The following is a 16,990-nucleotide window of genomic DNA, read 5'->3' as shown; positions in this document are numbered from 1 at the left end:
CAACCACCTAGCAAAACCCTAGCAACCACCCAGAACTCCATGGCAACCACCTGGCAACACCATAGCAACCACCTGGAACACCACAGCAACCACCTAGCAACACCCAAGCAACCACCTAGAATGCCTTCGCAACCGCCCTGAACTCCATAGCAACCATCTAGCAACACCCTAACAACTGCCTAGAGCACCCTAACAACTGCCTAGAATGCCTTAGCAACCACCTAGCAACACCATAGCAACCACCTAGCAACACCCTAGCAACCACCTGGAACACCATAGCAAATGCCTAGCAACCAGCTATAACTCCATAGCAACCACCTAGCAATGCCCTAGCAACCACCAAAACTACACAGCAACCACCTAGCTACACCCTAGTAACTGCCTAGAACTCCATAGAAACCACCTAGCGACATCCTTGCCGCCATCTAGAACACCCTAGCTACTGCCTAGAACACCATAGCATCCACCTAGCAATTCCCTAGCAACCGTCTGGAACTCCATAGCAACCACCAAGCAACATCTTTGCAGCCGCCTAGAGCTCCATAGCAACCACCTAGCTACACCCTAGACAACACCTAAAACACCCTTGCAACCTCCTACAGCAACATAGCAACTACTTAGCATTGTTCACTCTGTTCAACAGAAAGTCGACTTTGCATTGGCGGCAACCACACTTCACAATTTCTTCAGGAATTGTCTAGTTTATTTATTATTATTCCACCCATTTTTTGGGCCGCTACTCCTCCCAGAGTTTTCGCACCACATACATGTGCCATATGTCAAATTGACCGGGTTCTTTTGGAATCGTGTGCTATTACTTTGTGGAAAGGTTCGCTGCACGATGTATGTAGAAATATGACTTTTTTTGGCCAATTTTTCCCCATTGAAAATGAATGGGGACGGTGACGTCATACAAATGTGAATTATGAAGTTACAGCATTGGTCGGCTTCGCACACGTGATGCAGTCCGCTCTACGTTCTCACCAGCCACCGGAAAGGATATAGCTGAATGCAGAAGTGAACGCGATAAAACGGTATTCCAAATGAAAAATTACAAATGAAAACGCTGTCAGCTAGGTATATCAACAAACATATGGCTTAGGCATACCCAGAAGTCCTCAATAATAATAGCATTTCACAAGGTATTACGCAAATTCGTTGACGACGTTTCGTCAGGTTCAGCGTCTTTGAATGCTAGTGCTAACAAAGAGTGCATGCATTTAATGCGATGATGAGAAAACTTTCGATTGACCTAAAACCGATATTCCAAAACCAAAAATAGACGTGTTATACATGGTTAGAAAGCTTATTCTCTCACCTACTGAATAAATGAATTCTCAATCAAGCCAGTCTGCACTAAAAAGTGCAACACCGTCAACAACACGTGTACAGCTGCTTCTGGTCCGGTCTTACTCCAGAAAAAGACGACAGCTTGTAATACCACACATGTTGCTTTGGGTGTTCTCGAACTTTGTAGTACAAACTGGCTTGATCTACACTTGATCGATCCAATAGGTGACATAATAAGCTTTCTAACTATGTATAACATGTCAAATTTAACTTTTGTAACACCGTGTAATATCGCACCGCATTGGAAAATTTGGTCTCATTAGAGCTGCATTACGCATTCAGTCTGTTGTAGCAGGGACAGCAACGATTTCTCACCCCAACGTGTTTGCTACACAACTCCACTTGCATGTTGTTGATGCACCCCTTGCTGCAACAGAAGCTAGTAGTACTGGCTACCAGCCGATACTTATTCACAGAAGCTGTATTTAAAATGAAATGCAACTATTTTAACACATTTCTCGCCTCATTTTCGTTCTTGGAAATTCGGCTCGGCTAACACGTAATAGGCTACTCTGTCTATGAGTTGGTCTCAGAGATAACAGATTAGACTCTGAATTACAGCCCAATTAAATGTTTTTAGTTGTGTGGTAAAAATGAGCTGAAATTCACGCAAAACCATAAGTCAATCAAATGAATCTCCCTAGCCCTGTCTTGCTTTTTTTAAATGGTGCGATCACGCAGTGTAGATGTAAGGTTTTTCCAAGAGCCTCTGAACATGTCAGCTAGCTTTATGATTCGCCGTCACTCGTCACCGCATACCGCGAGTAAAACACTGAGATCAAGTTTTGATGAAAGGATAATTTAGCTCTGAATATATGTATCGCAAATAAACTCGTTGCCGTGATGTTATAGCATGTACACAATACTCTGTCTCTGCTTATACTACAGAAACTGTTCGCTCTGTTCAGCACAAAATCGACTTTGCGTTGGCGGCAACCACACTTCACAATTTCTGCAGGAATTGTCTAGTTATCTTTACTTCACTGCATCTTATTTTCATATGAAACAAGCTGCAAGTCTTCCAGTTCTCCAAAATAAGTTAAGCTGTGATGATTTTGTGTATTATAAGGACAAACAACGGGAACTTAATTATTTACAGAAATCAGTTTGCATTTCACTATACCATTATCTCATGACTACTCTTTCCAACAAAATAAACTTACTTTGCTCTTCTCTCTTCCAACATTTGAGGCTTGGTCCTCTGAGACTTGTCCCCCATTTTGGTACCCTCCAGTTTCCCAACCAGCGACAGCACTTCTCCTGTGGGTTCATCACGTCGTGTTCGATCAATCAGAGATCGGTCTGCTTGCAAGACCAAGTTGGAATTCTAAAAACAATTCATAAATAGCATAATATATCCATTTGACATGCAACACACTTAAAAGGACAGCATGTAGGCCTAGTAATGAAAGTAATGTAATAAAACCAACAATGGTAAAATTAATGGATAAAATAAACATTATAACCAATGCGGGTCAAAAATAAACAGTAACAAGGCATAAGAATATTTTCCTTTCTTCTCTACCCCTTTCAAGGTGTCAATGAACATAGCGTACATTACTACAATTATTCTATATGACAAGGCTCCAGAGTGCGACCATAATGGTCGCATATGCGACCAAAATTCTGTCAAGTGCGACTAAACATTTTCACTGGTCGCACCGGTGCGCCTGACATTTAGCAGGTCTGTCTGCGTGTGTAGCGTTTTTTTTTTCCCACCCGCATTCTGTGAAGACCCGCCCCTACTCTGCCTCTGATTGGCTCTGACCTTGATATTCTTCTTCGCTGAATGCGAGTGGGGGAAAAAAAATAAGGCATGTATGTGTGAAACCACGCCCTGTACTCCTCCGGGAGCAGCGCACACTTTTGCTCGAGTTATTTGAGTTTGATTTATTTATGAGTTTGTCAGGCACTTTAAACATCAGCACTTTTTAAGTTTATTTTTTAAACAATTGAGGTTATTGCGATTTCTTGTTTTTGCTGCGATTTTAATAAAGAAAAAACATTTATCTGCACCTTTATACCTGCTTACAATCATTTACATAATGTGTTAAGAAATGCACCTAAATTATGTGCTGCTGCACCTAAATGAAAGTTACGCACACCAGTGCAATCAATGTAAAAAGTTAGTCTGGAGCCCTGGAAGACAGTTGAAGAACCCTTAGAACAGTTAGCCAGGAACTGCTAATGTGTCTGGTTGAATGCTAGCAAGCTATAGGCAGTCTAAATATTGCATATATATTGGCTATATAGGCAGTCTATATACTGCAGTGGCTGCCGAGTTTGCCTACCAGTTGGCTTCTCCCGGCAGCTAGTCTGGCGGTTGTGTCAGTGGCTGTTTTACTGGCAGCTGGCGAAGTGGCAGCTAGTCTGGTGGGTGTTAGTGGCAGGTTTAGCTGCAGCTGGCAGAGTGCCAGCTAGTCTGATGGGTGGCAGTGGCGGTTTCACTGGCAGCTGCCAGACTAAAGCGCCTTTTTGCCCTGGAAATCTGTGGCAGAGAGGATATGCATACAAATCCAATGCACATCGCTTAGCAAGACTAATGAAAAAATGCACCTAACTAGCGCACGATTTTCAGTCTCATAAGTGCACTTTTAAAAATAAATAATGCAAATTTGCATCAGGATGCGTTAACTAAAAATGTGATGTAAATCAAAAATAATGTAGCGCCCACCACTAGTCAAGAATTAGCTCTGCCCACCTTTCCCAGAATCCTAGGCAGAGCAACCAGATTCAGACAGTAATCACAGTGTGATAGTAATTCAATTGTACAGAATGTTAATTTGTTGTTGTGGTAAGGTGTGCTTAGCAATAATTTCTGTTTAAATGAATGTTGAGCTAGGAGTGAGGGATTACTGTGTGCGCGAAGCATCCATTTGCATTCAATAGAGACACTTCTCGCTGTTATAAGGCTTTAATGACACAGTGCAGATCCAAAAATTAGTACAAAACAACTATTAGTTTGATGGTTGTCCTCATGAGCTTTTTCTTACATAAATGCTATCTGGTAAATGTCTTAGAAATAATTAAAGTATGGTCCAACTTGGATCAATTCCTTACAGACTGACCGTATCACCTCTATCCTTAAGTTGGACATGAGTTCTCAGTCCAACATGCCATTTATTCTTAAGGTGATGACACCAAAGGTGAAGTAATATTTGGAATAAACAGTTAGCTGTATAGTTTTAATGAAAAATCATTTTCTTAATACATTTCAATTTTATCTCCATTGCTACAAGAACTACAACAATGTCCTGGAATCATATCAATTTTCAGTGAGATGCTGCAAGAAATATGAGTAATTTCATAATTCAGTTTTTCACCTACATATTGTAAAAATGTTCCTGTGAAAATTAAAGAAAATTATGTAACTCACCCAGCCGACTGGCAGAAAGCTGTCGGCCGCCAGCTGCCACAAAATGATTCAACCCCCACTAGCTACAGGTTCTTCAAAGTTAACTAGATAATTAGAATGGCAAATTGTGGAAATCACTGGCTGAATTCAGCAATGTGTCATTTTAGCCCTGTTAGCTAGCAAAAAATGTGTTACGTTTTCAACAAATTTTGTTGCATTTGATTGATTATCAAACCCACCCAAAACAAACTATATCGCCAACTATCATTCCCTGGGCACAACACCCAAGCAGATTTGGCACCGAAGAGCAGATCTGGCACAGACACCGACAATTTGGCTTAGACTAGTGTACTCTGCCGATTCTGCGCAACATTTATTTTGTCAGCAGCCCGAGCACAGCAGTTGATTAAATGAAATCCGGCTTGGCGGAAATAGCCATCATTGGGAAATATGCTCTCACCAATACAGCAGGGTTTTCCCTACCATAGAATGGCTTAGGGGCAGCGCTGAAGTAATTTTGCGGAGCGCATTAAGCCGAATAAACGTAAAAGGGCATTTCGGCGACATATCAGAATGAATGTAAAAACAACGGTGATGCGCTGACAAAAAACAAAAAAACAGAAAGGTGGCTTTATGGTTTTAAACACTCCCTGTTATGATGGCATTATAAACAGAAGTGGGTGATTGACGAGCGCTTTTATGTTTTTATGCATGGTAGGTTAAATGCGTTTACAGAATATAGCATTTTTTCCCCAAAGATGGTATTTCTCGATATAATTGTGCCGCCGTGTTAACATTTCTACGGTTGCGGGTCAGGCACTCTTCATGGTAAGAATAAATTTTAGGATAGCGCTTCCGATTTTGCTTGTATCGAAAGTGCTGCGACAGAAACAGATAGATTTACCTTAGCCACATCTGTCAAAAATGTAAACAAGTAATCCAGTTTTCACGGACGGGAAAATTTTTATGACAACGTTACATAAAGATACCTCGATTGAACTAACGTTAGTATCTAACGTGGCTTGGTAGCTAAACAAAGTTAGGCTGTGTTCACATGTAATGTCTTTTTCTGATAAAAACCACTGGTCAAAGCGTTTTTTCACATATAAAATTTTTTTTAAAAACCCTGATAGAGTACAGAATGATCACAGTGGAATGAATCTGGTTATACTGTTTATATGGCTAGATACGTTATACAGATACAGGTAGGTTGCACTTCGCCAAACAAATCGCCAATTATCATTTGGGCCAACTTCATTAAGTATCGTCTGATGTGCGTTTCAAGAAAAAATTGAAAATGGCGTATAACCTCTTGAACTACTTGCTCTGCTATGTAATACGAGAACTACTTAATAGGTAAGTGTCCTTTAACATAGCTATACAGTGATCGATTTTACACACGATCGACAAGTAACACTGAGTGACATGCAAACAGACTAACCTAGACCTAACTTAAATCTGTACATTATACAGTTGAACAGCGTTGGGCATCATTTTTTCCCAAACCACTTTAGCACAAACCAACCCTGTAGTTGCAACATTGGTCAACAAGATTTAGAGCATAGCACAAACCACGCCTCGTAGTTGCATTGGTCAACACACATGTAGCAGCGCCGAGCTGTCAACTATATTTGAAGATGTTTGAGTACACTGTCATTGTGCCATGTAATGTAGCCTATGTCTTGTTAGTGCTTACAGTTTGGTCTTTTCAATTTACTGCAAGATTGGATTTTGAGCACACTGTCGCATAATGTTCGCTACATTCTTGTTTGAAGATGTTTGAGTAAACTGCCATGTAATGTGTGCTACAATCTGGTTTGTGCTTACAATTTGTCCTTTTCATGTTACTGCACTATTGATAAGTTTAACGCGTGCTGGCTACAATTCAGTTGGGTCTTGTTGATTTGATTGCTGCAAATGACACACCATGGCATGGATCCTTCAAAATGTGCATTTAGATTCATATTAGATTTAAGCCATACGTGTATTAACCAAGCGGCCAAAACCAGACTTTGTTTTTGAAGCTCATTTCCTGGTGTTGTAGTACCTGGTTGCTCACTAGCACCACTACGGATGGCTCCAGTATAGGTGTTTTCATATCCGGTTTCCATGTAAGTCTACGGTACAAATGCGATCAAAATACAAAGTCAATAATTTTTTCTCACAAGAACAAATAGTCATAATAGGTGTATTTTATTCGTCTTATGACTGTCCATGGGTCATTTCATGATTTATTGCGTCATTTGGGCACAGTGCCAATATTTGTTCTGGACCAATGAGATACAGCTTGCGTCACTTCCGGATTACTGCGGAGGACTGAGCTACAGTAGGGGCTACAATCTGTGGTCACTGGGCTGGGAGGTGGCGTCTCTTGGCCTTGACATTGCTGCTCCGACCACGGTCCACCTGTGCGAAGTCAGAAAATGCAGGCATCCCGTTTTGTAGTGGTTTCATTATAGCGTGTGCTATTTACAGCTGCACTAGACGACCATAGAATAATCCTCCTCTGAAGTTTTGCGGTAGCCGAGTCATTTTTACTATTTCCTTTAGCCCACTTAACCAAATAATTAATTGGCCGAAAGCGTAATCAGCTAACGCTTATTTGCTATATGTGGTAGTCCAGTAGCCTATGCTAAAACAGTTCGCAACTTCGGCTACCAAGCCATTTCACTAGCTAGCTAACCCTAACCGGCAAATATTCAATCTGTCAAACGTGTTTGACGGCCTGTCAGTCGTGTACATTCCGTAAATGTCTACCTGGGCTATGCTGCACGAATGTGACAAAGCTAGAAGCTAGCAAGAAAATAATAATAATTAGAAATTCAATGTACATTATTTTTGTCTTTATGCAACAGGTGGAAAACTTGCTCTTCAAAGTGCGTTGTCATATTTACACGCCTGTAGATCAGTTATTAAAATACTTGGTAGATTTGTTAATCACCGCTGACAGTGTTAATTTTTATTCGGTAAAAAGTGACTTGCGAACGATCGGTCAGCTAGCGTCACCCAGCAAGTAACACCACAAACGGCGATGGAATAGTAGCAGTTAATGGCTCATTAACTGACTGTGGCGAAAACCTACGACGATAACTTGCTTGGTTAACAGCAGGTCTACCAGACAGTTACATGAAAATTAGCCTAGTCAAATCACCAGTAGTCTACACATCTCTGATTGATTGACCATCAGTGCAGTCGATGTTCTTCCCCTGTAGTTCATATTGCTAATGCGTGAGCTAACCACGGATAGCTTACCTAGCTCACTGGCAAGCTGATATGCTAGCTAAGCATATTCGTTTTGCCGAGAAACATAAATTGAAGATAACTGAACATAATTGTATTATTAATGTCATACATATAACGTGATTACATGACACAGTACAGTCACGGATGGAAATTAAACTCCGTAAACATATGATCATATATTTTAAAACATAACGGCAGACAGTCAGCTAGCCTCAAGTTCGTTCTGCAATCGTTCGTTCAGGTTGATGGGCTTTTCCGCACCGGACTGTCAATCACATTGTAAAAATCACAAGACAGCTTAACTCTATGGTTTTGGCTCCAAATCGAGAACATGGCCACGCCCGCCATTGAGCTTCAAAACGTGTTTTACAGACCCACGGAGAGGCAATGGGTGACGTCACAGTAGCTTTGTCCATATTTTTTACAGTCTCTGGTATTAACCTAATAGCGCAAAGCCCCTAGTGGTCAGCACGCCAGCGTGCCGAGATTGCTGAACTCAGACATTCAGTGCTAATGCAACCAAAGTATGAGTTAAAAACAGAAACGTTTTGTTTTAGTTCCATTAGTAGACGATACACGACAACTATGCCAAAAACAGAGTTTCGCAGCCCCACCATTGTCGCTCTGGTCGTTCATTTAACACGCACCCCTTCCCTGCAGTCTCATCTACACCCCCCACCCTTGACATAATGGACAATATTGTCTATCTTGGCATTCATAAAAATATTCTTTCACCACTAAAAAAACAAATACTGAAATAGCAACAAGATAAACCCGACAATGGCTCTAAGATACGCCTATACAGCAGTGAAAACGCTGCTCCCCGAATAACGAAATAAACGAGAAAGTTTTTTTTTTTTTTTAAACGATACCATGTCATTCAGCTTGCCAGGTTAAAATTATTGTGGTTATGTTCAGTTTGATTTGATCAAAATCAAAACACGACTTGCAAGAAAACTTTGGTAGGTAGCTAACAAGCAAAGCTAGCCTTACGATCAAGGTTATTTGATGCTTACAATCCTACTCAAGTTAGCTAGCAATGCATTTATTACTTTCTAGCCAGCTTGCCAGGTTAAAATTAACTGGCAATTCCTTATGACAATGAATTACTTTCCACCACGTAAGTAATTTTGTTCATGTAAACCTAACGTTGATACACACTCCTCTCTTGAGCGTACAGCAGCGATTATAGCCTAACTGTCGAGATTCTAAACTTTAATATAAAACTTTTTTGTACTCCGCGTAGATCATAAACCCTTGAATATAAAGACGACTCACTGAAATCGGTTGAGAAATGTAAACGTTATAGTGCTTTTTATCCAGAAAAACCGCAGCTCCCCCGTTTACTTGTATTTGTTTACAGGCCAGTCTTGCCTGGTCCAATATGGCGGATGCGTTGACGTATAGCAGCAACGCGTATGTATGTAAGCTACCAGTAGAGAACGCTTGGGCTGCGTCCGAATAGTCAAAAAAAAATTAGGTCCTAACTTTTCCTAAGGACTTTTCCTTGACCGATGAAAAACGTCATGAGGTCAAGGAAAGATGTGAAATAGGACATAAGGACTTAGGAAAAGACAACCGCGGTGCTAAGAGAATCGGACTGCACTTACATTAGGCTACGTAATTATGCGACGGTGTTATTGATGTGGGTCTGCCGTGGTGAAACTACAATGTTCCGAAGATGGACTACTAAAAGTGCATCTTAAGCCGCGTTTCCACCGCAGGAACTATACCCCGGAACTAGGAACCTTTTGAGGAACTCAGTGCGTTTCCACCGCAGGAACTAGGGTCTAAATTTAGTTCTGGGGGCTTTGTTTTACCCCCCAAAACGTTCCTGCTCGGGGGGTAGTACTTTCCGAAAGTACAGGAACCTTTTGGGTGGAGCTTGCAGCGCTGAACATTTCTGATTGGTCGAGTACTCGCAGCTTTTGTGTTGTATTTATTTTCCGCCATTACCCGCCATGTTTGAAAATATGGAGCGGCAAACCAATTTATTTTCATAATAACTTCAAATCAAACTTGTATGTTATGCGGCGCAGTAGCCTACTTTTGGTTATAGCCTGTCAACGTCTTGGAATTATAACGTGTGCTCTTCTGTTCTTTTCTTGCTTTAGTATTCGTTTTATAAAATGCTAAGCATTCGTGCTGGGACAGCATATTACGTAGGCTACCAAAACATTCAAACGGATTCATTCGGTTGCTGAATATTTTCTTCCGGATTTTCTTTGTTAGCCCGTTGTAATTGACTCAAAACGTTTGATACAGTTATGTGAGGTATGCGGTAGTTCTGCATAATTAACATTGGTGATACAGTACAAGCAAACTGGAAATCACCTTCCGCACTTTTTATCTGGGTAAAATAACAGGTTAATTCTAGTAATCTTCCCTTTAGCTTTTTCAGACTGCCGTAATTTTACTCAATTTTACTGCCATTTTTCAATTCCAAGAAAAGACCAGGAAGACTATGGACTCATTTATGGTGCATGGTTCGCATCTGGAGGGCACACTTCGCTGCTCGGCTAGCAGTAACTTCGAAGGAAAGCAAACGGTGGCTGTACCACTACCAATTTACATTTTCACGCAAGTCCGAGTTTTCGTTCTATTCTTGTCATTTTGCGATTAGCCTATATGGAATTGACGACGAGAAAGTAATAAAACAGCAAATTGTTTACAACGTGTGCATGTTTTCTGCTGTTAATGAATGTGTTTGAGAGGATATATGAAAATCAATAAATACAAAAGTAACCATATATAGTCATTGTTGGTAACTCGTTGTATATAAGTGGAATAAACCCCTCCGGGCTGTCCCGGTTATTAGAAAATAATGTAGGCTACTTCGGTGGTAGTATGGGGTTACAGAAGAAATCATATGACAGATGGACCGACGACAACGTCAGTGGGCTAATTTGCCTAATCTTCGCGGTACTTTAGACCCCGGTGGAAACGCAGACAACCATTGGCTGAAGGAACCTTTTAGTTCCTGGTAAAGTAGTTCCTGGGACTGAAAGTTCCAGGTAATTTTGGTGGAAAGGCGGCTTTAGATACTTCGCCCCGTGCGTTCTTACCGTGTTGTTTCATGCAAGCTATATAAACATGGACAACCCAATGAAAAATATTACTTCATTACCAAGGTTGGAATTTAAATAAAAAAGGAATAGGGTAAACGTCCCTATTAAGCCCACGTACCATATAAGCCCATTTGCAACTTCTGAGTCAAATTTAAAAAATCATCATTTTTTGCTGTGTGATGTTTTTTCGAATGAAGCTGCTTGTTACGTAAATGACACTTTTTATTGTAAGTCAATCACATTTGTCGATATTGAGTTATCGAAGCATATGTGTGGCATGTGCCTGCTGATCCCAGAAGTTGCAAAAAAAAACTGATTTTGGTACCCTCAGAAAATAACATTTTTTGTATATTTCTACACCTGTTTTTGGAAAGTACTCACTTGTTATCAAAATTTAAGTGATTAGTGTTTTGAATGAGACATGTGTTGGAATATTACCTGAATTAGAAATATTGTGTCTTTTGAAATCAAAATATGAGTTTTAGCACGCTAGCAAACAGACCACATGCTGCATCAATATAGTAGCTACATAGTATGGTTCATTGCAATGACAAAGCATGATAAGCATGTATAGTTTATATTTTTCTATGCAGTTTATATTATTATACTATTAAATAGACAATGAATGTGTATGTTTATCTTTATTTATTTTTTAATCAACATTTTTACCTGGTGGGCTTAAAGGGGACTCTAGCAAAAAAATCACACTGACTGAGGTGGATGTAAATGAGTATAGCTAATTACTTCTCTACATGATCAATTTATACTTTTCATATTATGTTAGTGCACCATATATAGATTTATTTCATATAGTTGTTTTTTAATGTCATGTGAGTAGAATAAAATATTCTGTCTTTTAACCATAAATTCACTGATGTTCCCTTTAGGCCCACCTGTTCCCATTAAGCCCACTTTACTGTGTTTCAATGGGGATTTTCTCCCTTTTGACCTTTGAACCATTTTCCTCCATAATTTTGATCTCACCTGATGAATCAGCTCCATAATTCAGATAATTAATACCCATATTTAAATATCAGTGATATTGCATAGGTCAATTAATTCTGGATAGGCCTGTGTTCTATCTTAACATTAGCAATATTTTTTTAATCTTTACTGTTCATCCTCTGCAAAGCAGGGCTGTAGGGACCTGGACCATTCTATTCGCGCAATCATGAGGTCATTGAAAATCTACAAAAATAAGATGAAAGCCATGAACGACTTGCTAGCGCAAGACAAAGACAACCACAACGTGGGCTAAAGATTGAAGCAAACAAATAAAATAAAGCTTAGACCACCCTATAACCTGTTATGTTACACTACTAAGATGGAGCATGGAGCAAATGATAGCCTTACTAAAACGATACAATCACCTCAAAGAGCATAGGCCTACGTTTAGTCTAGGAGAAAGTAGAAATTGCAGAAATGTTGACATCTTTCTTGTTTATTTTGTTTAAGTTATAGGCTAATGATACATGAGCTTCAATATGTTATGACTGATGTCTCCTCATAATGAACTGTATGTTTTAATGTTACTCCACAATGAACTGAATGGTTTTAAAATGTGTTTTTACAATGTTTTCAAACTACTATCCTAAATGTGATTAACATTTGAAAAGTTATTGTTTAATTGTAAATCCTGAAATTGACTCATTTACTATCCTTAGAACATTAGTATTGAACTTGAAATTGTTTTTCATTCAGTCAGTCGGTCTTCAGAAATCTTCATAAAAACACCTGCACTTTCAACCAGCTGACTGGACCAGAAATTTTGGCCAATTTCAAATGCCAACAGCACACCATAGGATAGAGATACAGACAAAATGACAACACATATTGAAAGATGAAGTATTGAAGAGTAATTTCCACTATAGTTTTGATTTTGTTCGTAAATAGTTTTTTGGCTATATTCCAAAGAAGACATGTTGTAAGTTTAACTTTTTCTGTGTTGACAACACAGCAAAAAGGCTGGTCATGCCTATTTCAAATGCCATTTACAGGCTATAGGATAGGAGTGGAGACAAAATGAAAATAGCTATTGAGAGCTAAGAGATTACAGATTTGAATAGAACAAGTTTGTATTGTTAAGATTTTTTAAATATATATTTATTTATCAACAAATCATGAAGTGGGCTTATTTGGAACACCCATGGGCTTAAATGGTACATTAGGTACCCATTAAGCCCATGCCAGACTTTTGACATATTTTGACAAATTAAACAATAAAAACATTAGAAATTGGTATAAATGAATTATTGACACTTCAAATGAGAGATTAGACTTCCATTATAACTAAAATGTTCTCACTTAAATTGGGGCAGTATACATGAAAAATGTCTGAAAAGCGGATTTGGTGGGCTTAATAGGGACGTTTACCCTATAGGCTACCAGTCACAAAAGTGAAACGAAATGGTTGTCACATTGAGAATGGTTGCTCACGCTTACCCTCCTATCCACTCATATTTATTGACATGAATCACAATTAATATGACTGTATGAAAATAAATAAATTTAATGGAAGATTGTAGGCCTAACATGTTAGGCCTACAATCTACTACATCATTCTTAAGTTTCAAACATGTTGAATGAAAAACATCTGGCTAAAACGTCTCATATTCCTTTTTCTTGAAAGACAGACTTCTGTGTTATGGTTAATATGCTGATTAGAAGCCTATGCATATAATAGCTTAGGAACCACCACACAACTCAGTCATGTTGATGGTTTGTTTTCGTAAACGGCCGATTGGTGCTTCGCTTTAAATGTTACTGCCGTAAGGAATTGTGGGACGGCATTATCTCCTTTCCTTTCGTAAAGGACGGTCCAGTGTGCCCTATGCTAAAGGAGATAAAGGAAGCATTGAAGCACCTTTCCTCAGCATTTAGAGAATTAGGACAGCTCTTATCATGGCTGCCACTTAGATACTTCCGGGTCAGTTCCTCAGTTAGGAAACTTCCTAAGCAAAAAAAAAGACCATTCGGACGCAGCCCAATATGTCTATGGGCAAGGTAGTCAAGTTGACGCGAACTTACGCATTAAGCGAACGTAAGTGGAAACGTAACACCGGAAGAGAATAGGGGATGAAATTTGCCCTGGCAGCGCCAGGCGGCGTAGCCACATACAGTGTGGCCAAGTATGGTTGAACAGGAGAGCGTGGTAGGCGGCCATCTTGTAAATTGGCAGCGTAATGTTCCTTTTTCTTCCATGTGAAATTTTACATATCTACGTAAAAAAAATTACCAACAAGTCTAGTCTGTACATGCATCACATTGCAATTTTTCAAATATGTCTAAGCGAATCCTGAAATGAGCATACGAAAAAGATGGTTACGGCGGCGAACCAAAAAAATCAATTTTGGCTCATCTCTGGTTTATTCAATTTAGGTTAATCCGGCGGCACTAAAAACCCGTACAAGTTACAACACCGCTCATACATTTTCTCCCCCTTCAACCTTCAGCTGTAATTTTATTCATAAGTATACACTTACCGCTTTGTATTCGTACTGCAAACTTCTTGCCGTTACATCCGCCATCTCTTCAAAATACAGTCGCAACTGTTTCACAAAAAGTATACAGAATATCTTTTTAAGTTAGATGTGTAGGTAACTAAGGTACCAAGCTCAGTAACTTAAATTAAAAAACCATACGTTATTTTGCATACTACACAAATCAGCAAATTAACGAACTACTGAGAAGCTAACGTACACGTACGACTGCTACCAAGATAACACCGACTGCGTTTGCTGTGCGTATGGGTAGTATCCCGTGAGCCTCTTCTTCTTCTTCTTCTCCTCCTCCTTCGTCGTGGTTTAATGGCGGTTGATAACCAGCTTTTAGTGCATTACCGCCACCAACTGGACTGTAGCGTGGAGCAGTAGATTTGGCAGAAAAACAATTATTTATTTTAACTAAACCAGTTTCCTTCGGAATGCTGATGGTGTACCCGAATATTTTGTTGTCAGTATAAGATATACAGTGTTTTCCATTTCTCAATGATAAAAATAATTCTTTACCGTATGCTTTACATTGAAATAATTTGTTCTACTGATTCCGGTTCATTGCAGAGTATGTATTTTCCTGTTGGATGCTTACCTATTTTATATAAGGTATCATTTAGTCCTGTATGACCAACTCTTAAGTGGTTTATAATGCTTTCTTCTTTCCTATTCCAACCCCCCATTCTCCCAGCCCTCATTCTCCAGCAAACGTGTTTTGTTTTTTTTAATTCTATACAAGTGTCTACCCGTTTCCCCATTGTCACAGTGTTCTTGCCAGATTTTGTGCATATGAAATTTTATATAAACCTTGGCCTCAGCTTTACTAAGTACAACTCGTAGGTCTAAGTTTTGGAGTCAGTAGAACCTGCATATTACAAACAGGTGGAAACTAGATTATCCTTTCGATTCCTGTCGTAAACTCAAGTCTACGTTTGGCATTGGGAATAACCAGGGAGGAATTGAGTAAATTGTAACTATAGGGCTATACAGTAGAATGCGCAATCCTATAAATCCCACTTTAGCATCCCCTAAACACCCAATGCTTCTGGGCGACATAGCTCAGGAGGTAAGACCGATTGTCTGGCAGTCGGAGGGTTGCTGGTTCAAACCCCGCCCTGGGCGTGTCGAAGTGTCCTTGAGCAAGACACCTACCTCCTAACTGCTCTGGCGAATGAGAGGCATCAATTGTAAAGCGCTTTGGATAAAAGCGCTATATAAACGCAGTCTATTTACCATTCTTAAGTTGGACTAGCTGTGTTCCCATAATTCTGTTAAAATAGCCTTAGTGGGATGTGAATGTCTGTGCCCCTGCAGATTAATCAAATATGCAAGCATAAATTTGCTTCTTCTGATTCCTAGAGGCATTTCTCCCATTTAAACCTGCATTGCTGATACTTGGGATGTTTTAAATGAACCACTACAAATTGTAACTACTACCTTGGGCTTGTAAAGCATCTAATTTCCTGAGGTTAGTTTCTGCTGCTGGCATTTATACAATGTACTGTACACCCACAGTGTAAAGATGATCTAAAGAGTGTCCAGTATATATTTATCTGCTTTATTTGCTCCCTATTCCTGTCATGATGAGCAGTATATTAATAACTTTCTTTCATTTATTTCTGATTTTTTTTATTTCTGATGTTCATTCCAGGTGAGCTTTTCGTCAAACCAGACTCCAAGGAATCTAACCACTTCTCCTTGGTCTAATGGTTGTCCATACATTTTTAAGCAGATAAGCCTGTGGCATCTCAAAAAAACATATCACTTGTGTTTTTGCTATTGATCGTTTAAATCCCCAGTTGTTTGCCCATTTCTCTACCTCAAATTCTCTACTGCATCTTGCATTTTATCACATAAATTATCACATCTCTTATCCAGAGAGCCCCATCATCAGCATACAGAGATTTTCCCATATCTTGTTTTATGTGAGAGAAGATACCATTAATCATTATATTGAATTTTAGTGGAATATGCATACTACCCTGTGGAGTTCCATTCTCAACTGCATACACATTTTTCCCACAGCGCCGCAGGACTGCCGCCGTGGGCCATGCGCTGCAAATTGTGATCACTCACTCACTCACGGATGACCTTGCACAGGAGGTGCACTGTGGGTCTGGATGGTTTCGTGCTTGTAATAATCTGCACTCACCCTTACTTGTATTTTCCTTCCAGACAAAGAAGTCCAAACCCTATTAACATTTTGCCATCGATACTTAATGATTTTAGTTTAGTTTTTTTTATCATATGCTTTTTCCACATAGAGGAAGACTTCTACCACCTTCTCTGTTGGTCTGAGCTTTCCTAAAAAATCTGACTCTAAGAAGAAACGGAGTCCACAGAGTTTTGTCCCTTATGGAATCCACTCTGATATGGGGGAAATAAATATCTACTTTCAAGGAAGTATCTCAATCTTTCGATTATCATTCATTCCATAATTTTACCTAAGTGGGATGTTAAAGCAATATGTCAATAACTGGCAG

The 16,990-nt window shown here is 39.5% G+C and overlaps 1 protein-coding gene across 1 annotated transcript in view; it reads right to left on the bottom strand.

The window, feature by feature from the left end:
* Window positions 1–14,808, bottom strand: part of snrnp200 (small nuclear ribonucleoprotein 200 (U5)) — a 209,745-nt gene extending 194,937 nt beyond the window's left edge. The window contains exons 1-3 of the mRNA XM_064341033.1: window positions 14,716–14,808; window positions 14,499–14,564; window positions 2,514–2,677 (exon numbers count right to left, since the gene is read on the bottom strand). Of these exons, the coding sequence (XP_064197103.1) occupies window positions 2,514–2,677; window positions 14,499–14,543 (209 nt within the window). The 5' untranslated portion in view covers window positions 14,544–14,564; window positions 14,716–14,808. The remainder of the gene's footprint in view (window positions 1–2,513; window positions 2,678–14,498; window positions 14,565–14,715) is intronic.
* Window positions 14,809–16,990: the final 2,182 nt, after the last annotated feature.

This window comes from Anguilla rostrata, chromosome 6, assembly GCF_018555375.3.
Source record: "Anguilla rostrata isolate EN2019 chromosome 6, ASM1855537v3, whole genome shotgun sequence".
Classification (NCBI taxonomy): Eukaryota; Metazoa; Chordata; class Actinopteri; order Anguilliformes; family Anguillidae; genus Anguilla; species Anguilla rostrata.
Note: the sequence above shows the minus strand (reverse complement) of the source record. Positions and strands in the feature narration are given on the sequence as shown.